Genomic DNA, 24,857 nt, shown 5'->3' with positions numbered 1-24,857 from the left:
GCAACTTCTGTTGTGCCAGTGGAGCCAAGTTGTCAACCATGGTCTCTATCCTGGAGCTTTATTTGATCTTTTAAATAGTTTGGGTCCAGGCCATGGAGTGTCTTAAAGATAAGGCCTGAGACCTTGAATTTAATTTGACAGTCTGAGATGCCTGCTTAAAAGGCAAAAGACAGCATTGATGTGCTTGCAGAAGCTTCAGTTGCTGAGGAGACATACTGCAGTTTTCTGAACTAAACAAAGTTTCCTTCATGCTGAAGGCTTTGTGCTCCCACATTGCTGAAGTCCATCTGGGAAGTGACAAAGGGAGGAATAACTGAGGGCAGGTCATTGTCAGCCAGGATGGAATAGCGATTCCTAGTTTACCAGAGATGATAGCATAACTCATGGATACTACTATAAGACAGTTTGGCATCAGCAAGGAATCCAAAGATATTCCTAAAATGTGGTCCAAACTGACCAACTGTGGATGTTTCCCTACAACCAAATATGTATTCAGTAAACATTTCCACCTATGAAGCCTGGCCCATAGCTCACTGGAGTCAATGAAAAATTTCATTAGGCTTTGAAGGAGACCTGTGTTTAACTTGTGTTTATGAGTAGTCTCATAAAACTTGAGGCACTTGTGTATATTGGTGTGTGCAGAATTGGGGCCTTAATTAAATTTAACACAGCAAGAGAAATGAGAAAGCTGAAGAGGGAGTATGGGCAGTTGAGGGTTACAACAATGAAATATTGCATGATGTATTCATTGTTGCATGCACAGCCCATTAGTGTTTCCTTGGAGTGTTTTAAATCAATGAAAATCTGTTAAAATTTGGGAACCATGTGTAGAATGAAGGATGGGGGGAGGATCTTCTGTTAAAGAAGTTATTTGAAGTAGGAGAGCTAGGTTGCAGTATGCATGGTAAAAGATTATTTCAATCATAAGGGCTGGCATGTATCTATATGTGGCCTCCAGTTTCTGAAGATTTCCATAAGAGATGATGCCACAGGAAAATCCAGACAACCCGGTGATGAGTCAGCACAGAGGGGCTGGACACGATGATCTTGAGAGGTCCCTTCCAGCCCCTAACATCCTTGAATCTATGAACTGTTATACATCCTGGGGCAGGGGAGGGAGGAACACTTATGCAAATTGCCTAGATGAGGGACAGAATTGTACTTCAGACTGAATTCAGCAAGATGCCCTGCAGGTTAGGGGCACCAGTGCTGATGAAGAAGAGATTTGCTTCTGCCTCAGTAAAAATTAAAATAGGTGTTTTGGCCTATGATGCTAAGAAAAAGCTGAGAACCGTATTCCCTTCTGCCCAGTTTATTTGAACTGGTAGATTCTGAAGAAGCAAAACGTTCTGCTGCCTCACACTCTGATTTCTACGGACTTTAATCTTGTCTCTAAATACATTTCTGGAAGGTGCTCAGTTACCATGATGATGGGTGAAGTAGAAGAACCTGAATAGAGCAGAATTTGACCACCCACTGCAGAGTCCACAAATGACTTTGATGCTGATATAGTTAACGGCATGGACAGAAATAAACTTAGCTTTGGTGGCTTGATCACTAAAGAGCAGCAGGTGGAAAGACAGTATAACAAAGTTGTGCCAGAACAAGAGTAGTGGTTTAACATCAATAACCAGCTCATCTCTTCTGCACATCCTTAGCAAGCTTAGCATGTAAATTGCAATGTACAACCCTGCTCTCCACTTTCTACGTTGTTCACCATCATTTTCCCCTTTCCCAAGGGCTGGTACATGCCCAGTGTTTCCATTTTGTTTCCACTTTGAAAGGTGTCATCTGTGATAGCCAAGCTAATCAGGGTTGACAGGAACTGTCTGGAGGGAGCTAAGGATGCTCTAAAGTTGACAGAAGCTTGTCAGAAAGGGCCCCGGGGTGTCTCCAAAGCAAGGCAGTGGATTCACTCTGCCCAATTCCAAGAGGGACTTCAGCAAGCTTTCCCAAAAAATATGGCTCTTCTTATCTCTATCTATTTTTTCCATTTGGCTGTGTTTTCTTAAGTGGTTCCTTGCTATGATCCTCCTTTCACCCTTCACCTGACACTTGCTTTCATGATACAGTGTTTTGCCTGACATCAACCAGCCCTGCCATGTTGCAGGCAGGAAGACATTTCCATTTTGCTCAGAACCTTAGTCCTGGGGATTTCCTGAGGAGAGCAGCCCCCTGCTAGCTAGCACATAGTTTCATAGTAGGTAGGGTCAGAAGGGACCTGAGCAGATCATCAAGTCCGACCCCCTGCCATGGCAGGAAAGAGTACTGGGGTCAAACGATCCCGGCAAAGTGTTCATCCAGCCTCCTTTTAAAGACCCCCAGGGTAGGAGACAGCACCACTTTTCTTGGAAGTTGGTTCCAGGTCCTAGCCGCCCTGACAGTGAAGTAGTGCCTCCTGATGTCTAGTCTGAATCTACCCTCTGCCAGCTTGTGACCGTTATTTCTAGTCACTCCTGGGAGTGCTCGGGCGAACAGGGACTCCCCCAATGCCTGCTGGTCCCCTCTGACTAGTTTGTAAATGGCCACTCGATCCCCCCTCAGCCTTCTTTTGTGGAGGCTGAACAGGTTCAGGTCCCTTAGCCTCTCCTCGTAGGGCCTGCCCTGCTGCTCCCTGATCATGCGGGTGGCCCTCCTCTGGACCCTCTCCATGCTGTCCACATCCCTCCTGAAGTGCGACACCCAGAACTGGACACAGTACTCCAACTGCGGCCTGACCAGTGTCTCATAGAGGGGAGGATCACTTCCTTGGACCTGCTCAAGGTGCATCTGTGGATGCATGACAAGGTGTGGTTGGCCTTCCTGACCGCGTCCCCACACTGTCGGCCCATGTTCATTTTGGCATCAGTAATGATTCCAAGATCCTTTTCTGCCTCTGCACTGACAAGAAGGGAGTTCCCCAGCCTGTAGGCATGCTGCTGGTTCTTCCTCCCCAGGTGCAGCACCTTGCACTTGTCAGTGTTGAAACCCATCCTGTTCTCTTCTGCCCACCCCTGTAACCTGTCTAGGTTCAAATGCAGCCTATTCCTCCCTTCTAGCCTGCCCACTTCCCCCCACATCTTAGTGTCATCTGCGAATTTGAACAGGGTGCTTTTTACTCCCTCGTCCAAGTCGCTGATGAAGATGTTGAACAGTGCAGGCCTGAGGACCGAGCCCTGGGGAACCCCACTGCCTACATCCCTCCAGGTCGGAAATGACCCATCCGCCACCACTCTCTGGGTGCGGTCCTCCAGCCAGTTAGCGACCCATTTGACTGTGTAGGTGTTGATACCACAGTCTCCTAGTTTTTTAATGAGAATGGGGTGAGAGACAGTGTCGAAGGCCTTCCTAAAGTCCAGAAAGACTACATCCACCATGACACCTGCGTCTGAGGATTTTGTGACCTGCTCATTATAGGCCACCAGGTTGGTCTGACAGAACCGGCCTCTGATGAACCCATGTTGGTTGCCCCTAAGCATAACCTCCCCTGCTGGCCCCTCGTGAACACGCGCCGGGATAATTTTCTCAAAAAGCTTCCCCAGGACTGAGGTAAGACTAACTGGCCTGTAGTTTCCTGGGTCCTTCTTCCTCCCTTTTTTTTAAATGGGAACCACATTGGCCCTTTTCCAGTCCTCTGGCACCATGCCAGAGCACCACGAGTGCTCATAAAGCCGTGCCAGGGGTCCCGCAATGACCTCTGCTAATTCCCTCAGCACTCTGGGGTGGAGGTCGTCAGGACCAGCTGATTTAAATACGTCCAGTCCCTCCAGAAGTTCCCTGACTAGATCCTCAGGCCTGGGTGCACCTCCTCTGGGGCCTACAGGGGTCCCAGTGGGAGGGGTGACCCGGTCCCTGCTCAGAAAAATGGAGGCAAAGAAATTGTTAAATAGGTTAGCCTTGTCGTCTGATGTGATGACCAGATTTCCTAGTGTGTCCTGCAGAGGCCCCACATTACCCAGCACCTTCTTTTTACCCCCTGTGTATCTAAAAAAGGACATCTTGTCCTTGATCTGGGTCGCTAGTCCCAGTTCCATCTCCGCCTTGGCCTTCCTGACCGCCCCCCTGCAGCCCCAAGCAACCGAGGTATAGTCCTCCCTAGTGATGCCCCCTCCCTTCCATTGGGTGTACGCCTCCTTTTCAGCTAGGAGACGTTCCCAGATGCCAGGCATGCCTTCCCAGTCTCCACCCTTTGGATGTGGGAAAGTGGTCAAGGAGTGTTTGCACAAGGAGATATTTCACAGGCTGCTGCTTCTGCCTGTAGCAGACACAGCCATGTCCCCCACCCTCCCATCCCCCAAGCCTCTCTGCGAGGTTGGGTTGGGAGAGCAAGATGCCTTTCAGAGCCCACACCTGGCACTCATGAATATTTCATGCTTTTAGCTTTTCTTCCGCTTGAAGAGCAAACCTTTTCATATTTCATGCCCTGGAAGTCTGTTTGGTTGCTGAGTGTTGCTTCGTCAGTGCCCTCCCTCCCCGCTTGTTCTCTAGACTGCCCTGCCCCTCTTCCTTTCTCTTCTCACGGAATGGCTCTTTTTCAAAGGCTGCCTTAGAAAAGGTCATTGTCCCGTTTCATATCCCCTCCTCGCTGTGAGCCAGTGTGGCTTCTGGTCTGCCAATGGTAGAGGACAAATGGAGGTGTGGGGAGAGACAACAGATGAGAGGGAGGGTGAGTCAGGCAAGGGGAGAGCGAGAGACAGTCACAGGGAGAGAAGAAATGGAGAAAGAAAGAATAAAAAAAAAGGGGCACACTGAGGGAAAAGTAAATAGGGAGGCTGACAGGGAAAAACCTGAAGGGAGAGGACAGGGAGCGGCAGGAGAGGAAGACATGGAAGAATCAGCTTTGTAAGACCTTCCAGAATTCACTGTGCAAGACTCTCCAGTGTGTCCTCTCAGAGGCCAGACTAATTGTTGCCCTGACAAATTCCTCACTTCCTCACAGTCATACTGCACCCTCCCCGCCACCCCAATGAAGAAAGGCAGCCAAATTCCCCAGAACTAGGACACTATTAAAGCCGGATTTGAATGGAAAGAGTCACTACTAGTGCTGGATGCATCCACCTCTGGGTGACAGCTTCCTTATTGCCACTACTTGTCTCCTCACTGCCTGTGAATATATGCAGTTCCTCCTCACACCCTGCCTTCTGCTGACCAGGAGCCCCACTTGGCTAGCTGTGATGACCCTACCCTCTAAATCTCCAGGGTCTCTAGTGAATCACCAATCTCCTGTCCTTGAGCCATTCAATTTTTTTTTTCCTCTTTCTTTCAGGGCTTCTAGGTACCTCCATGCCTTCCTTTGAAAGGCCAGAGAGACAGTCATGTCCCCTACCTGCCGGCCAGATAGACCCTGCTAGCACATTGCAGTGCCACTGCTCTTTGATGCTGGCCAGCCTGTTTTTCTTCTTCAAAGGCCTTGAGGGGATGGTGGTAGAAGGCATTCATCAGTGGATTGGAAAATCAGGTCTTTCCCAGTGGGGAAGGCTGGGGCCAAGGAGAGCAGGGAGCTAGAACTGATCCCTGAAATCAACAGAGCAAGACCACTTGTCAAAGGGAGCCAGAGGACATTGCCTGGATTTAAATCAGGGCAAGGTATGAGATCAATCCTGGGTGAGCCAGACAAAGATCCCTAGCAGAAGCAGCTAGGTTTTGACCTTTTTGGAGTTTCGGTTTTTTTCACTGCTCTATTGATTCGGCCTCCAATGGCCACTAAGCTTTCACTTCCCAACAGTTTCAATCATAGCCTACTCCACGTCTAATGGGGTGCAAAGGAGCGAGGAAGCGACACAAGCCAGCCTGGCCCTTTCCTGGCATCAGGAGTAGTGTTGTGTGGATACCCATCTAGGGTAGCAAATTCATAAGCCTGGTAGGGCTCAGACCAAAACACCAGTATGGGTTAGCACTAACTCTGAGGATAGAATCAATATGCCATGACAGTACATACCTGCTCCATTTTAGCAAGACATCAAAATGTACTAACCCTCAGTAACAACCAGGCCTGCAGCCTTGTGAGGTCAGCTGGCAGCAGGTGCAGTGTGATCATTCTGTAGGGGACATGGCTAAGAGACTGGCTATAATTATATACAGGCAGTGCAATAACGTAAGTAGCGGGTGAAAGAACTGAGGGTGCAATGATAATGAACTTGTATTTACATAGCACCTTTCAGCCAAATTAATTCTTAAGGATTTTGCAACTCTTACAAACTGAACAAACTTTACACATAGGAATCACTTTGTCCTGGGCTGAAAAGCAGCAGCCTCTGGGTAAAACACTTTATAGTGCAGAGCATTTTAGGGCAGGCAGTGAAATTTGAAATGAGGGAATCAACTCAGGAACATTAGGCAGATAGAATCATCCCAGTTGCTATTTGGTTGCAACAAGTTAAACCCTCCTGCCTTTGACACAATTCCATTGGAGCTTGAATGAGGAAAATTGGGCTGTGAAAGGAAATTCTGTTTTATGGGAGATTTTGATATTTCTGAATTTTAGTTTCAGCCCAATTAAGAGTGGAAAAAAAATTAATTATCTGGGAAAGGAAAGAGAGCCTAGTTCCCTGGGCCACTGCCTGGCATGCTGCCTGGCATCACAGACATTGCAAGCCCTGCTGTCCCCATCCCAGAGGGAAGTCCGTACGGCTGGCTGTGCTAGAGCCAGAGAACCTAGAAGCCTGGGCTCCCCCCAGCAGCCCATCGTCACATGCAAGATGTCAGGAGCTGAGGCAGGTTTCCTTGGAAAAGGCAGGCAAGTGTTGAAACCCATCTATTTTCCCTCAGAACTCCAAATCAGTCTCACTGCCCCTGTGAAACACTTTGATTTTGCCAAATTGGCATATTCTGCCAAAGAAATGTTTCTTTTGAGTATTTCTGCCCAACTTCAATCAAGACCTCTATCCTGTATCTCATCTGGATGCAGCATGACCCCCATCACATCATGCCAGTGTATTGGTTTAGTACTGACTGGGTACATCTACACGTGTGCATTTACTGCACAGTAACCAAAACTACTGCTCACTATGGGTGCGTGTATACACATACACCTCCGTATTGCGCAGTAAAAATGGCAACTTATGCTGACTTGAGCATAAATTTGATAACTGCATCATGCAGGTATAAAATTTATGCCCGATTAGTTACTGCACAATAATGCACATGTAGACGCCTTACTGCGCAGTAACACTGTGTGTGTGAACTGACTTGGGACTAACACATGCAGACACCAGCCTATTCCTACTTACTGCCCAGTAAATTTAAGCAGGAGTAAATGCATGTGTAGACACACCCACTCAGTGGAAAGAGTCACTAGTGTAACTAGGGCAGGGGGACCAAGGAAGCTACCCTGGGTGCTGATTTGGAAGGGAGGGATGCAGGGGAAAAAATGCTGTCACTGCAGACACACAATTGCATTGGTGACTCACTGGTGACACTGCTGCCTCTGTGTGTTGTAGCTGGCTCAGGTGCCTGGCTTCATGGTTACACCTCTGGGAAGAGTCAGCCATGTGCTGAGTTACCTCCACAGCCTCCTACAATACCTGGGTTTCTCTTAAGGTCTCTCATAGAAGTACTGACCCAGTCTAGTTTCTGAGAGCTTATAAAATCATTGTTTGAGGCAGTGTTATTGCTGGAAGCGTGTTGCATTGCTGTGTGGTGGTGGGCTTCCAAGAGAGGTGGTACTATTACCTAATTTGGAGGTCTTCAAGAGGAGGCTTGATAGACACCTGGGTGGGGTCATCTGACCTCGGTCCTCTTTCCTGCCAGGGGCAGGGGGTCGGACACGATGATCCTTTTTGGTCCCTGCCGACTCTACAATCTATGTATCTGAATCTATGAAACTGTTGGGTGGCAATGAGGAGGTTGCCTCAGAGACTGGGGAGGTCAGAGGGCCTGGCAGTGCACAGGGCACATGATGGTGAGGCTGTTAGGCTTTGTATTATTACAAATCAGGAAGCTGGCTGGGATAATGGTGTTGTCCATTATGCCCAGGCAAGAGGTTGGAGCTGTGACCTTGCATTAGTGAATTATGAATGCACAGGCTAGATGCTGAATAACTGGTGAATAATGACACATCTGGGCAGCCAGGAGGCTGAAGCTTTGTACCCACTGCAGATTGTTGTTCCTTAACTCTTGAAGAGGTGTGGTCAATCGCTCCCCCTTACCTTCTCTGTCTCATGCATAACCCACTGCTGTCTTGCACCTAAATTCTCTCACATTGTCAGGGCTGTGTATGCACACATGCAGTGCCAGCAATCTGGTATTAGATTTATCAAATATCACATCGTCCAGACCTTCCACTCCCTCCAGCAGCGGAACCAAAAGGAAAAGGAAATTCACCAAAATTTCTTCCTCAGGGCAACATAGGCCCCACAGATAGTGAGGCTGGAGTATGCACTCTCCCACCTCCTCTGCACATTCAGCATTTCTTAGCACATGCACACACTTCCTGCCCTTCTCCATATATGTGCAATATGCATCACCCCCTGCATACACCTACGCCCTTTTGTTATATAACAACCGAGTCCACTTTTCTCCTGAAGTGTGAACAGGACCTTGCAGGAATTTGAGACAGTGTAAAGTGCAACTTGACGTGGTTAATTACTTGACAGTGGGCATAAAATGGGGATTAACTGTGGCCTCAAGGGGCTGTCACTGAATCCTAATCTTATCTTTCCCTCCTCCTTCCCCTTCCAGCTGCCATCTGAAGTAATGAACTGGTTATAAATATCTAATTATCTAATTATATGCTGGCCTACATGGAGTGTCTTCTGTGATGGAATTCCCTGGACCCTTGGAGAAGGGAGCCTCGGTAGAGGAGAGGGAGGAGGAAGGTGGGGAGGGGGAAATGGAACCTGGCTGATGCTCAGAAGGATTTCTAAAATTTTTAGCATCCTTGGAGAAAAGAGGAAACATAATTAATATAGCAGAGGATGAAGTTGGTCCCTTGTTCCTGTCAATTTGTCCCTTGGCTCTGTGAGCCATTAAGGGAAAAAGAAATCCATAGAAATTCTTTGTGCAATAAGAAAAAAAAATGTTTTGAATTTTTGGCTCTGGTCAAAGGTGCTGTAGTGGTAGCCCTAGAGGACAAACCCTCTGTTTACATAGAGGACAGGCACTGCAGGGGTAGCAGCAGTGAAAGCCTACCTCATGCTATGCCCTGCCACCAGTGTGCTTCAGCCCTGTCATGGAGGAATCGCTAGAGAAAAAGGAGTTTGGTCTCCATACGGTCCCCTGATGAGACTGTCACTGAGAGGGCCAAATCATGCCAGTTATAACAAGGAATTTTTCTCTGTGTGTGATGTGGAGGCTTATCCCACTAGGCAAATTGGGTTCGGACCATTGATTCAATTCTCACAGGTCACTGTACAGCCGTCAAGCAGTTATGACTTTCAGTCCCTGCCGATCAAGGTTGGTGGCATTAAGATGTGCGTGTTTTAAGGCAGTGTTTTCACTCTGTCACTCTTCTGCAGAAAAGGTAGAAGATGGAATATCAAATAAAATTGTGCTGGTGCCAAAAGCCACTTTGCCTTTTCTGTTTTGGAGCTGTAATGTGAGGCTTGGAATAGAAAGGACACTGAACTGCAATGACTTTTACTGGCCTATCAAATGGGGCTGGGTCCAAAGGGCAGTTCATAAATGCAGCTTGATTTGGGCTGTAATGAATTTCCAACCTGCTTCCCTTTTATTTTCATCTCTCTCTTCCCCCTCTCCCTTATCTGCATCTTTTCTCCTTTCTTTTTCCTCCTCCTTCCCCTCTCTCTTGCTCTCTGTTTCTCTTTTTTCTCTTTTCTCTTTCCCCCCCTCCAGGCATGCGGATCCTGGTGAACTTACTCCTGGACACCCTGCCAATGCTGGGGAATGTTCTGCTTCTCTGCTTCTTTGTCTTCTTCATCTTTGGCATCATTGGAGTGCAATTGTGGGCTGGTCTGCTCCGGAACCGCTGTTTCATGGAGGAAAACTTCACAATGTGAGTGAATGAGAAATGCTGTCTCCTTGTCCTGTCTGTGGGAGATGTCTTTTCCCTTCCCTGCCCCTTATTTCCTTCTGTCCTCTATCACAAGAATTCCAGGGCATTAACATATCTAGACTGTACCCAATTTTTCACCTTTCCCTGCCCCAGGCACAAAAGCTTCCATTTCTTTCCCAATAAACATGCACATACACACAGTCTGAAAGCTAGATAGGCCTGCAGAAGGGACCTGGCAACATAGTGGTCTATTAAAGTATTATTCTTCAACCCCTGCTTTGCCGCTCCATCAGCCAGGGTAGGCCAAGCAATCTTCATTTCTGAAATCCCTCAACTGTTTTTTCTACCTTGATTTTCATCGAACCAGCTTCAAGAGTCCTGGTCAAGTCATCTGCACAGTCAAGGGTCTGATCTTCTATCGCCTTGCATAATTATCTACACTGGTGCCCAAAAGGGCTGAATTTTGCCCGGTTTGAAATGGGAAAGAGAACAAAAGTAGTTGTATGTCATCTTGGCAGCTCTGAAAATTCTGGGCCAATTGAGAACTGGCCCAGTCCTAGGCTCAAGTCCCGCCTGCTGTCCTCAGCTTCAAGAGGTCTTTCCGCTTGCTGGGAATAGCTGGAGTACAGATACCCCAGCCTTGCCTCCCTCCCCTGGCCAAGGTCTTGCTGTAAAAAACACAGACGGTTCTGGCAGAAGCTCTGTACTGTTAAGGGATTCCCTTTAGTTAATGACTGAAAGGCAAGGATGAAGAGCTGTACTAGCACACATCTGCTGGCTCTGTGTTTGGAGACACAGTCATTTCATGTTTGAAAACTTGGATTCAGATTACAGGGCATTGGAAAGCTGTGAGAAAGCCCTGGGGTGCTGCAAATCAAGGCTGAGTTGCATTGGCAGAACTGTCTGGGTGAGACACCAGAACTCAAATGTTGAAGACAAAGGATGGGCACTGTAATGGTACAAGAAACTGAATGAGATGATGTCTGGGGAAAGGCCGACAGAATTACAGCTCTAGGCATGCATGGACTTTGCAGCCACGGAGGAGATCTCTGCTCCAGAGCAAATGGCTTCGAGCGGGGGTGCTTAACCCCCAGCCTTTGGAGCTGTCATTTGGCTTGGGGGCCCCCCAAGAGTCCTAAATTTGGTGGGGGGAAGGAAGGGGGTAAATGGAGAGTATATTCAGAGAGTATATAGACCTCTGTTCACTTCCTTCACTGGCAGACTGAACTGGAAAAGCAGCTGACGCTACTCACCCTGCATGGGGGAGCAAAGCACCGGTTGCAGACTGTAGTGATTCTCCTTATTGTTGACTTTGCAGCTTTGCCAAGTCTGCAACTGATCTCAGGCTTTAAAGTATCTTAATCACCTTAAACTAATCTAAGGCCTTACATCAGTTTAAACTGCGTAAGGAGCTAAAGCTCTAGATGAATTTAAAATGATTTATGTTAAGGCCTTAGAACATCTTAAACTGAAAACAAAATTGTGAAAACATGATTTAGGGGAGAAAGTGAGACTGGAAGGCTGACCAGAGGATGGCAGCTGCTTGAGGCTGTTTAAAACTGTGCTTTTATGAGGGAGTGTACATACTCTGAGGGAGAATGCATGGTTAGGGCCTAATTTTTCTTTCAGGTACCTGAGAAGGGAAATGGGACTATAACCTGCTAAATTATCATGTGTTAGCTAATTTTTGGCTGACCATTCCCACCCTGGTCTAAAACACTTGGTTTCTCAATGATTTTAATATTAATTTAGCTGTGTATTTATTAGATTTATTTGCTGCTCTTGCTCACAAAGGCTCAGGGAAGCTTAGAAGAGGAAAAATAACTTTATAAAAGCAGGCAGGGTATAACATGAGAATGTAACACACAAACTCCTTAAATGATATCTCAGCTTAATTTAGCTTGCTAAATGCCTGCCCAAATGAGATCTTACAGTGCTTCTGGAATATGTCCAGGCCCAGGCTCTGGAAGGCCTTGGAGCGACCTCCCATGTGCTTTTGCCAGGCAAACATGATGCACTCATGGGACTTGCAGGAGTTTGCTCTTAGTTGACCTTAAGGAGCAGGACAGGACAAAAGGAAGAAAGTGGTCCCTTAGGTAAGTAGGGTGCAAACTGTTTAATGTCTATTATATCAAAGAACCATTATATTTTTCACATTGAAACAATGGTACAGTTATTGTCTCAGGACTTATTGTACTAGACCCTTTAATTTCCACACAAAAATGTTTGCATCCAGTATATATATGCACATATATGCCTTTATATATTAGTGCCTTTCAGCTGCAGACCAAGAAGCTTTTCATTTTTCTATTTTTTTTCTCAACACCTTACACCACTCCATGGTATTTAATAAAAAATACCACGTATATTAACGCAATACCTATTGCAGCAAACCAAAAACTGAGGAAGACCATGTTAAGTTTGAACAGAAAATCACAGATTCCTTGTTCATATCTTATTGTAAGTTTGTCAAGCACAGATGTATTTTGAAGGTTGTGGGAAAAATGGTATTATTTAATAAATAGTTTGTGAACTTGGAATTAACTCCCTCCTTTTGGTAGAGTTTTAACTTTTGCATCTCTTGAGTTTTGAGATCTCAACTGCAATTTTATGTTTGTATTAACTGGGGGGGTTGGGCTGTGTAAAGAAGTTTACGGCCAAACATTGTAAGATGCATCTATTTATAGTTCCATACATGGGTACATCACAACATGGCTCAATGCCATTTTCTTTACATGACATTCGACAAGGGCTTTGATACCAACTAAGCATATGAATGCACATATTTTCCTTTGGCAGATGTAAAGCTTCTTTACCATCTCTCAGGGATGGTGGATGGTAGAATTCTGCTTAAGATCATGCAGTCTAACCCCAAACAGGGCTCTACAAAGTTGGGGACCAACTCACAAAGCTATTAGTTTTCCAGCCAGCTTCCTTCAAAATACATCTGTAGGTCGTTTATTCAATACATTTCATGCACCAAAGTGGCAGCTTCTAGTTCCTCAAATGTCACTATAGTGAACATTTGTCACAGTAACTTCATCGGCTTGTTTTTCATCCTCTTAGACAAGGCGACATTGTCTTACCCCCATATTACCAACCCGAGGAGGATGACGAGATGCCCTTCATCTGCTCACTGTCAGGAGACAATGGCATCATGGGGTGTCATGAGATCCCACCACTGAAGGAGAGGGGCCACGAGTGCTGTTTGGACAAAGATGACTACTATTACTACAACTCTGTCCGGCAGGAGTTCAACGTCAGTGGCATGTGCGTCAACTGGAACCAGTACTACAATGTTTGCCGCACAGGCAATACCAACCCACACAAAGGCGCCATCAATTTTGACAATATTGGCTATGCCTGGATTGTTATATTTCAGGTGAGATAAGATTAGCTTCCCAGCTAGGATCCAGGTCTTTGTCCAAATCCTTTTTCACCCATATGGTGCTCTCTCAGCATCACGCTGTTATAACTACAATGACTTGGCTGGAAAAGGAGCCTGTATGTGTAATCCATGTTAAGGTTGTAGAAACACATTCCAGATGGGATCTGGAATCCAGATCTTTTTTTTCTTCACCTCATTCCTGAGGCTGTACCCAGAATCCAGTTCAGGAGGCACAGAAATCCATTCTGAGTTCTTCTACCTTCACTTTGTTTCAGGGAAATGAAGTAGTTGAATGAATATATGGGTAATTAGTAATATCTCACAGGATTTGGTAGCATGCCTTCTTCACCTAGAAGAATCATGCTCATATCCTGGATTGGAAGTTTTTCAGCTTTCTTGTATTTTGTTTATGTCCTTCTGCTCATCAGCATCAGCTTTGCCATGTAGGGGGATGCGGTACTCCTGGATTCATTCTTGTCTCTCTCGCTTTCTCCTTTCTTTGCAGGTTATTACACTGGAAGGGTGGGTGGAGATCATGTATTATGTGATGGATGCTCATTCATTCTACAACTTTATCTACTTTATCTTGCTGATAATCGTAAGTATGAAGTGACTTCTCATAGTGGTGGATTCCTATCTATAACCTAGGCTCAGTGTCCCAGCTTTCTGCGTCAAGGCTTCTGAGAGAGACCACGTATTTTATATAAACAAAGGATGCTGGGTAGGAAAGGGCTGTACTGTCCTTTATTTCAGGTTCCTCAGGGATTCAATTTCTGAAGGTTGTATCCAGAATCCTTGCCCATCATATACAAATAAAGATCAGGTTCATCACCTCCTCCCAGGGTGCGTCTACACATGCCCCTACAGTGCTGTTGTTACCGCACTATCTTTTAGTACTTCCAAAAGGAAGTACTACATGATGGTGCAGTAACAGCCCATTCTGCACTGTGCCAGTGGCGCATGGTTATTTTTAGCCACTATATCGTCATAGCAATGTACTATAACGAGGGTGTATGTTGTTATGGTGACACAGCTGCAGCATCATGGTTTGTGCCTACCGATGCTAAGTCACTGTAGTGCATTGCTATGGCGATGTAGCATCACATGTAGACGCGCCCCTAGAGGAGTACACCCAATATATATTCTTTGGGACCTGGAAGTCCAGTTTAGGATTTTATTCTCTTCCCAGAGATCTCTACCTAGAGTCCGTTCCAAGGGCCCCAAAATCCATTTTGGTTTCTTCTTCTTAGCACTGCATCTAGATTCTATTTCAAGGACAGATAAATGCATTTCCCCTTCTCCCTCCTCTTTATACATATGCCAGTCTTTAGTAGCCCATTTTCATGATTTATCTTGCAGTAGTGCCCAGAGACCTGAATTATGAGCAAGGGCCAAAAATTTTGAATGACATACACACCTGAAATGGAAAACAGTCTCTGCCCCAAAGATCTAACAACATCACCTGGGCCAATTCAGATAGGTGGGTGTAGTACTCAGTGGATGAGGCAAAGGAGGAAGAGAAGTGGGATAGTAATAGGAAGAAAAGGTTTTATGTTACTTAAGCATGCTGTTTACAGGCTGAATTGCCTATTGTGAATGTTTATTTTTGTTTTGAATAAAATAAGTGAGGAGAGGTATGAATGAATTGCTAAGAGGCTGGAGCTGGTTTCTTTTCAGCTACAGAAACTCTATCTAGATATCAATATCCTACTCAGCACTACACTACTTGTGCATCTGGATTCCAAGTTTCTTCTTGTTATCAAGAAGAAAGAGGTGGTTAGTCATATTATTCTGAAGTCAGGCAAAAGGTATGGCAGTTGAGAGACACATGACCATTTGCAGACCACAACCTACTTTGTCATATGCTACAACATGCCCTGCCTTCTGCTTTGTTTCTAAGTTACTGCCCACATGGAGGATGATGATGAGGAGATAAAAAGAGAATCTGTGAGGACTAATGAAGAGGAAAGAGAAGGGAATATTTTTAAAAGCAGCTAGACAGTCATGATTGAAGAGCTTCATTGTGACTGACACCTGAATGGGTTCTTTTGCCTTAGCTCGATTTTAGTTGACAGAAACAAAAGGCCGAGATGTGGTCTATCAGTCTCATCAAACTTACAAGCTTTTTTCTAATTATAGAGGCAAGATTCCTTTACATGGTGAGGCAGCCTTCCCCACTTCTCATGAAAAGCACTCTGCTTCAGCCTTAGCCTCAGTCCCTATTGGTGGAAGTCCACTATTATTGCAACTAGAGTTGTTTTATCTGAAACTGGTACAAGAACTAGCCCACAGATGTTCAGCCCCAAAAGCAAAGCAATTAGCCAGTGCTTTTGATGCACTTAGTAGATGCTTTCATTACTTCCAATTTATTCATTCGCCTCTCTCCCCTTACCTCCTGGAGTAGACATATTTGACTGGATCCACCTCCATTTTCACTTAAGTAATATCGTTGGGGTATCCTAGCTTGTACAATGTAAGTAGGGACAGAATTTAATGTCACACTGTTATACACACAGGTTGGCAGGAATTGCACAGTACTTTCATGAAGGCAGCCTTTAGCCTTTTAAATATGCATGTGTAAGAAGGAGCAAGTTTCTTCCCCTTAAATTTGAGTAGTCCCAAATTGCATATTGGATACTAAAGGTGAACATTCAGTCTGATAGAACATCTTCTTAATTCAAGATCAACTCACATCAACTCACAAGATCAACTTCTGATTTCAGTGTTGTCTCTGAATTTTCATAGTCATCTGAAAACCCTCAATTAAACACTCATCTTGAGATTTTACAGCTGAGTGTCGGTGACATTTCTAGACACACCCTATTCATTTGCAGACGATGCTTAATGCTATTTCTGTCAGCCACTGCAAGAGATGAACCATGAGTTAGACTATAAACTGCTCCAAGCATAGACCTTAGGCCGAATTATTTCTAGGTTAACTCCTTTGCCTTCTGTGAAATTACACCACACATGCACTTGATCCCATAGCTTATTTAATGCCAAATACTTATTTACAGGAAGCAGTCCCAGCACACCACTCTTTTGGGATCTGCTTTATTGAGACCTCACCAAATACAGTTTTTCTGACCTTTTCAGGTTCAAACCATTCCTTCCTGGGGCTTCAGGCCATCACCATCTTTTGGTTCCTTCCAATCAGGGTTGTTCCACTAGTCCTGCAGCAGCCTTTGGGTCTTGCCCTGAAGTTCTCTTCCAAGCCAAGATCCTTGGCTTCAAGCTCTTAATTTAAGTCTCCATAACTTCCTTTTCTGGAGCTGTGTTTTAATCCAGACTGGCTTCCCCAGCCATACTGTAGACCTGAAAGTTCTCAAGTCTCCTACTTAACAGGGTCAAGATCTCTCCTTGTTAATCATTAGCAGACAGAGGACCCATTCCCATCTTAGTCTAGTAATCCTCCTCAGAACTACCTGTTTTTAAAGGGGCACAGAAATGTCTGGCTTCATCCCCACAATGTCCATAAAAGGGATAGACCAGTGCACTATTCACACTCAGTAAAGAATGAGTATCAGCTTCCAAGCCCAAAGCCTGAAGGACAATGTGAAGGTGGACCTGCCAGTTCTCTTAGGAATTCAACAAGCATATTGTTTGCATGTAATGACTTTCACTGAATGATTCCTGAACAGGTGATCTGGTAGCCATATCTAGTCCTTCTTCTTCCTCTTTCTCACAGTCTTGGATGAGATCATGAAGAATGGGTTGACTTGAGGGACAGGATTAAGGAGCAGAAAATAACAGTTATACTCATGAGTCTCATTTTACTTCTTTGTCCGTAAGTTCCTCTCTCTGCAAAATAGAGACAATGCCTCCCTCCTGACCCAGGAATATTGTAGGTTTTTATCATTTTATGTCTGTGGGATGCCTGGACACCACAGGAATGGGTGATGTTGAAATGCCACTAAAAAAATATTCCCAGCTCCCACTTTGGTTCATTAAGTCTGAGAGGAGGGAGACAATGAGAATGGAAAAATGCAAGGGGGTGTGAGAGAGAGAGAGAGAGAGAGAGAGAGAGAGAGAGAGAGAGAGGAACGCATCTGCAAGAGGCTTGGAGTCATTACTGAAAACATGACGAAGACATGGACTACGCAGAATTTTTTGGGGGTAGGGAGCAAAGGGCTCTAAACCACATAACCATTTTCTTTTTTCTTTCTTTCTTTTTCTTTCCCCCCTGAAAGGCCACATAAAGAACCTGAAGGGCAGATGGGCTGGCATGAGAAAGAGAAGGACTATATAAATTAAGATGAACAGATTTAGAACAGCTTTGAAGGGCACTAGGGGAAAACAAAAAGCTCTTTATTTTGAAGCTGCATATTGTCCTAACACTGAATCTGGCAGGGAGCAGCTTCATTTTTCAAAGGCTTATTTAAATACTAGCCCATACATCTCCCCTTTGAAATATTAAAAGCCACTGTACTGAATCTCATGATGAAGCCACTGGGCACCTGTGTGTATATGTGTGAGAGAGAGAGAGTGGGTGGGAGGGGTGAAGAGGCACGTGGGATGGACATGAGGGAGACCAGCTATTTTAGTTGGCAAAGTTACACTTGGACCCTCCTGAAAATTTGTCTCCATGTCTTCATTTTCTGGTACAGGGAGGTGGTGGAGTTGACATAGGAGCTTTCTCCTTTGCCTACTCTTTGCACCTCCCTCTCTCATAAAGGGTTGCATTTTTACAGCTTAGCAAGATGAGCTGAGATGCAGGATGAGGAAGTAGCCACAGGATGAGAGCTACCATCTCAAGAAGGAAAGGCTAATGCTGATTTAGTTTTCCTGTCAGTGGTCCTAAATCCAATTATGGAAACTACACTGCTGCTGCCTTCTTAATAGTAATCCAGCCCAAGTTTTTCCCTTGCTCTAAGAAAGTTGCCCCCATGCACTGCCCGGAGGGCAAAGGCACCCAGTTCCATTTCTTCTTTGTTTCTTTGGGACTCCTTGTCTCCACAGTCCTTTTTAGGGTCCATCAGAACCTACCTCTGTCTTCTCCACAGGTAGCACCTAAACTCCACTCCAGAAAAGCATGGAAATCCTGTCATCGTTCAGAAAGAAAGCTGTCCTTTTTATCACTCTCATTCTGCAGTTTACAGCTCCATTGAGAGCAGTTGCCATCCATGTTGTAACAACTTTCAAAAAAATGTTATAAATGGGCTTAAAAATCCCTCACGTGGACCAGGATTGCATTCCTATTGAATCCCTGCCCCACCCCTGTTGATCTTCTAATGCAGATTCCACACATTTAATAATACTTAGCAGCACTATAGTGATTTTTCTCCATAGATCTCTGAGGCTTAAGCATTGTTGTCTCCATTTTATGGATAGGCAAACCAAGGCACCGATAGCTTAGAGGAGACAAGTCACAGAATGAAGTAGGGCAGGTGCCCTTTTTGCTTTTGAGAGCAGTGGTTTTCAATCTGTGGTCTGTGGACCCTTGGGGGTCTCCAGACTATGTCTAAGGGGACTGCAAAAGATGACTATGAGCAATTAAAAGTATGTGAATACCCACACTAACAATTCAAAGGGGTCCATACCTCTATTCAAAATTTCCAAAAGGGTCTGCACCTCCCTTTGAAATTTTTTAGGGATCCACAAATGAAAAAAAAGTTGAAAACCACTGTTCTAGAGGATTCATAGATTCATAGATTCATAGATGTTAGGGTCGGAAGGGACCTCAATAGATCATCGAGTCCGATGATGGGTTGAAAGTCTGAAAGAATATTTAAAAATAGGAAGGGAGGCAATTCTTCTCAGTTTAGTGCCTTGATACTGGCCCATGTGGTAAAAATCACATCAAGTGAGTTGTTCTCAGGCAGCTAGGTATGGTTTTCCCTGAGAACTGCAGCCCTTCCTATTTGGACAGAATCTCAGCTCTCTTTTTCCTTTCCTCTCTCTTCCTTCTGTTTTATTTTCCTTTTCCATTTTCCTTTTCATCTCTTTTTTCCCCACTTCCTACCACTGTTGTTCCTTCCTGCTCCTCCTTCTCTGGTCCTAGGTTGGTTCCTTTTTCATGATCAACCTATGCCTCGTGGTCATAGCCACACAGTTCTCTGAGACCAAGCAGCGGGAGCACCAGCTCATGCAGGAGCAGCGAGCACGGTATCTGTCCTCCAGCACTGTGGCCAGCTACATGGAGCCAGGTGACTGCTATGAGGAAATCTTCCAGTACATCTGCCACATCGTGCGCAAAGCCAAACGCCGCACGCTCAGCCTCTACAACAACCTGCAGAACCGACGCCAGGGCCGGATGGAGCCAGGCAACATGAAGCCAGACATGAATGGGAAAGGACAGAGATGCTACAGTAAGAATTCTGTGGGGAATGCTGGAAATATGGCAGCAGCTAGGAGCTTTGTCATGTACCAACCTGCCAAAAGGCATGTGTTCCTAGAACACAAAGTTCAGAGTTAATACTGTCACCAGGATCCCAAGGAGAAACAGCAATAGGTGTCACCAACAGGAATTTCATTCATTGGACAAGCTATAAGTGAAGTCCAGGTCTAAAGTTTCAAGGGCTGTTGCTTAACAGGACTAAAAGGTATCAACAGAAGCATGTGGAGGGCTCTGGTACATCTGAGTATTTGGTACTCTAGGGCGAAGGGGCATTAGCAGAAAGTGTGGGGAGGGGGTTGAAGTGTATCAGGAGATCCTGTAGGACCTCAGGATAAAGCTCAAAGTGGGTACAATGGATCAGGGTTGAGAAGTTTTGGCAATTTATTGAGGGTGGTTTCAGTAGAAAAGAGGAGCTGAAGAACACAGTTTTGAGATGTACTAGCATAACTTTGAGGGGTGGGGAACTTGCTTAATTTTTAAAAGGTGAGAGAGAAAGTGTTTTTTTCATGTGTGCGATCAGACATGAGGTACTATTCTATAATTGCAGTTGAGGTTCTGGCCTCGAAAGTGACTACAAATGGCTCAGTGGGATTGTGTGTGCTAATTGCTTCTCAGTGGCTTCCAGATTACATTTGGTCAATTTACAAGTGAAAGGATAAATTTTCTAACTGTCAGCCTTGCAAACTCAGCCTTTTGCTTTTGCACATCTTACTCACTAACAAAGATCCTGCAACTGGCACTTTGATGCCAAAGCTAGGTTAGATGCCAGCTCACTCTCCCTTCGGTGTGCTGGCACTCCAGGGCTAACAGGAGGAAAAAGATATAAAAACCTGGTTTTGTCATGAAAGCCAGCAGATCTGATCTGATAGAGGGTGGTAGGTAAGAATATGTTATTTTCAGTCTCTTTTCTGGCTCTTTAAGATACTTTCAAAACTCAGGTATCTAAATGAGAGAGCACAGTTCAGCATTTGGGTTCTCAATGAGCACTCAAAGATTTTAAGGCCAGAAGGAACTGCTGTGATCATTTTGTCTGACCTTCTGGGTAGCACAGGCTGCCAAATTTCACCCTGTGATGCCTGCACTGGAAGAAATAATTCTTCCTTACTATGTAAGTGAAGACCATTGAGCCTAATCACTTGTAGCTGAAGTACAGCATATATTTTACAAAGGCATCCAATCTCAATGTAAAGACCTCAAATGATGATGAATTTACCACTTCCCTTGATGGACTGTTCCATTCTCCCTCAATGTTAAAAATCATAGCTATCTTAGGCACCTATTTAAAGTCCCAGATGTAAAGCTGGTACCTTGATTTGAAGCCTCATTTGGAAATTTGGCCCTGCTTCTTTACATTTAATTCTTTCTTTTCCTAGGACACTGTCAGAAACACAACTCTCTTGACTACACTCCTCAGGCCCTTGTCCAGCCCATTGCTGTGACACTGACTTCTGACCCCAACAACTGCCCAAGATGCCACAGAGTACAGCGCGAAGCAGCCCGGAGGCTCTCCGTCCTTGACAGTGCTGACTCAGACCAGGAGAACGGAGGGGCCGGTGAAGAGGAGGGAGAAGGAAGCAGGGAAAGCAATGGTGTCGCTGAGCTGGAGAAGGAGGAAGAGGAGGGGGAAGAGGGCAAACAGATGAGGCTCTGTAGTGACATGTGGCAGGAAGTCAGAGTCAAACTGAGAGGGATTGTAGAGAGCAAGTATTTCAACCGTGGGATCATGATAGCGATCCTGGTGAACACCATCAGCATGGGCATTGAGCACCATGAACAGGTAACAGCCCTGGGGGGAACTGGGAATCTTAATGCAGTGTGCCAGCTGGGGATGGGAATGGACAATGAGAATGGGTAGACGGTAGCACCATGGGTCAGGTAGGTCACACACAGTGGAATTAAGAGTCCCACATGGTCTGGATTCATGTATGAGAGGGTCCCCTTGGGCAGCATCCAAATTTGAACAATCTTGTTATGTCCTGAGGAGAGCCTTTTGAAGGCAGGGGCATTTGCTTCCTCTTCTCATGAAGGTCCAGATTCTGTTCCACCTATTAGATGCCGAAGTGGACTTTGGCACCTAAGTGCAATTCTACTCCACCCTTCTCAAGTCTCTGCAAAACAGTTAATGAAAAAAGTAGGTGGATCCTTTTCCTCCTTGGAGCTTTTTTGTGTTTCAGTCTTAAAGGTCAGATTGCTGTAAGTTACAAAATCAGATGCATTAATAGATTTCCAGGGTTTTGAAAAGGATGCAGTAGACTCACACTGAGGTACCCAAGTCCACTTAGATGCCCAGTCTCTTCTCTTCCTCAATCTGTTATTGTTTATAGAGCACCAACAGCAAGCTTGTTGCTGTATGGGCCTCTTAAGGAGTCCTGGGCCCTTTCACAGGAGCTTACAACCTTGTAGAGGTAAACAGAGCAAAGTGCACACAGGTTGTAGTGCAGAAGATTCCAGCGTGACTTTGAGATGCATCCACAAGGGCCTTTTTATCCCCTGCTTTTGCACTCAGTCATGTGTCTGCCTCCATCTAATTTCCTTTTATCTCCTTCTGTTCCTTTTCTTCTCTCTTTCATCCTCCACTTTTCTTTCTCTCTCTGGCTCCTCTATCCCTCTGTTCTCTCTCTCTTTTCCCTTGTCTCCTCCATTTCCCCCACCTCTCTCCCTCATTTCTCTCTTCATTAGCTGACTGAATCCTTAGTCTATTTGGTTTATTTAATGTACCCTCTGGGGATGTCACAGGCACTTTACCAGAATCTCAATTCAAATCCATCAGCTTGCTAGTCTTTCTAGCTTAATTAAGAGATGCATGAGCACAGCCTAGTTGTATACAAGGACTGAGGAAAACAGGTGAGTCCTTTGATTGCTGCAACCATAAATTCCTCTTTTTCCTTCATTCTCTTTGAGGGGTTGAGACCACACAAGCCCTTCTGATGGCCTCAAGTGACAGGTGGCTGGAGACATGTAAAGCAAACACATTTGTCTAAGCACAGATATGACCCTCATCACTGTAATCTCCAAGCACCTCAGTGTCATTAAAGTATTTTATCCTGATAACATCCATGTGAGGCAAAGAAGGGATTATCATCCTATTTTATTGTAGGGTCCTGAGGCACAAGATAGATTAAGTACCTTGTAGCATGCCTTATAATACCCTCTCCATTAACATTTCATATTGGGGCTGTTTCATGGCACAAGCAGAAAGGCATAGCTGTAGATTGCCATGGGCCTTGTCCTACTGCAGACCAGTTTTTCCCCATCCTTTGAATCTGTTTGCACTTAACAATACCTACCTATAAGCTACAGTGTGGACAATCAGGAAATCACATGTTTGTGGTAATGACTGTACTTAGCTGTGGTGCTGTCAAATGGGGCATATCACTCCAGGTGGGCTGCCTCCTGAACCGAGAGCAATGTAGGTGTGTCCTTGTGGTGCTGTGGGTGGACTAGCAAAAATGGAGGTGGGCTAATTGATACTTTCACTTGACAGTGATAGTTAGCCTACCCACAGTGCCATACAGAAGCAGTTACCCCACTTCCAGTTCAGGAGGCAGCTCATATGAGGACATCACTGCCGGGCATAGCAAGTGTGCAGTCTACATATGGCAGTAGTCCATTCTGCTGTTACTCATTAAAATGTACAGCACGGTACTGGAAGAAGTCCAAGAGAAAATCACCTTCCTGCACTTTCCCCCTGTAGTTTTCATCTGTATCATCATTTACTAGCTCCACTGGTTCATGTTGTGTAGTTGCTGTTTCCCTTTTTTACTGTTTGCTGCTTGTCAGAGACATTCAGTAGTCATCCAGTCCAGAAGCATGAGATGTATTAAGCTGTGGAGACATCTCCCTAGGGTAACAGGACAAACCCCTTCATTTAGGTCATTTAAAACTGGATGTGGACAAAGCAACATGCAAATCTGCCTGGGTTTTGAGACAGGGATTGGACTAAATATCACTGTGTGTGCGTTTTCCATCTCTAGTTTGCAATTTTAGTTACTGTCAAGTTGTGTTGTTGTAATGGAGAAATATCAAGAGATTAGGAAAATGTCTCTATCCATCATGTTTCTCTATTGTATTTACAAGGTACAAATATCAGAGAACTGATTTGTGTGGCTGGTTCTGTGCTACCCTGGGCAGTCAGAGTCAAAGATCTGCCTGAGCCTTCTGGCCCAAAGAGTTGCCCCAGTTCAGTTTCACCAGAGCTTCCAATTTAGACTTGGTAGAAGAAACTTCCTCCTACAGACAGTCTACTTAATACCTGTCTGCTGCAGAGTTTCTTTTACCTCCCTCCCTCTGTTGCATCTGATGCTGGTCACTATCAGAAGCTGGACACTGGACTAAATGGACAAGATAGATGGTTGATGGCTAGAAAATGGTATTTAGAGGTTTGCTTTTGGGAATTGGCTTATAGGTAAAGTAGATTTATTAAAATAATGATCCAGGGTAATGCCAAGGGTTAATTGGTTTCTAAAAGTGTGTTTGTGACAGTTTCCTTCAAGGCCCACCGTGTCTGACACAGGCAACCAGCAAGCAAACACAGGCTGGGAAATTGAAGACATGTACCACACTGTTTCATAACATGAGATAAGGTGGCATTAGGTCATAATGCCCAACTGCAAGGCCCTGGGATTTTTGGCTTTGCAGAACAGACCAAATTAAGAGAAACCAGCAAAAGACCAAATTAGAATGTGTGCATGTGATGGGTTTGTAAAACAAAGGAATATAATGACAGGACAGAATGTGGACAGTATGATGACCACAGGGAGACCAGTCAGCAGTGCCCAGAGATGAAGAGGCATCAGAGCGGGGAAAAGAGTACAAAAAGAGGGATTTCTCAAGAAGGGAACCCAAGGCCACTATGAACAGAGGGCATACCACTAGCTTGTCTCGCCCACCCCACTGGTGGACATAGGGGGGCCTCACCCTCCAATGTCCAGGCTGCTGACATCTGATGTTCTAGAGAAAACCTCAGAGTGACGCTCATGTGCTGGCCAGATGTACCTTGACTCTGTGAACCCTGGGACTGGTAGATAGAGAATTATTTGCCTTATTCTTATCTGCTATCACTGGACATCAATAAAATTTGGCTGTTATCGAATAGAGAGGTTGTAGTCAGTCTGAGGGTTTGAGTCTGCCCAAAACAAGATATCTGGGTCATAAATTCAGTGCCAACAATGGCCTGGGTTAAAAATGTCTGTGTTAAAATA

At 45.2% G+C, this 24,857-nt stretch overlaps 2 protein-coding genes across 2 annotated transcripts in view; both read left to right on the top strand.

The window, feature by feature from the left end:
* The first annotated feature begins 9,712 nt into the window (after positions 1-9,712).
* Positions 9,713-13,322, top strand: LOC132250057 (voltage-dependent T-type calcium channel subunit alpha-1I-like). The gene is made up of 2 exons (XM_059726189.1): positions 9,713-9,931; positions 12,998-13,322. The coding sequence occupies exons 1-2, from the start codon at positions 9,774-9,776 to the stop codon at positions 13,320-13,322; spliced, it is 483 nt and encodes a 160-aa protein (XP_059582172.1). The 5' UTR covers positions 9,713-9,773.
* Positions 13,323-13,827: 505 nt separating this feature from the next.
* Positions 13,828-24,857, top strand: part of CACNA1I (calcium voltage-gated channel subunit alpha1 I) — a 73,276-nt gene continuing 62,246 nt past the window's right edge. Inside the window, exons 1-3 of the mRNA XM_059726385.1 lie at positions 13,828-13,917; positions 19,321-19,627; positions 21,030-21,433. Coding sequence (XP_059582368.1) covers positions 13,855-13,917; positions 19,321-19,627; positions 21,030-21,433 — 774 coding nt within the window. The 5' untranslated portion in view covers positions 13,828-13,854. The remainder of the gene's footprint in view (positions 13,918-19,320; positions 19,628-21,029; positions 21,434-24,857) is intronic.

This window comes from Alligator mississippiensis, chromosome 4, assembly GCF_030867095.1.
Source record: "Alligator mississippiensis isolate rAllMis1 chromosome 4, rAllMis1, whole genome shotgun sequence".
Classification (NCBI taxonomy): Eukaryota; Metazoa; Chordata; order Crocodylia; family Alligatoridae; genus Alligator; species Alligator mississippiensis.
This window is presented reverse-complemented; position numbering and strand designations above follow the sequence as displayed.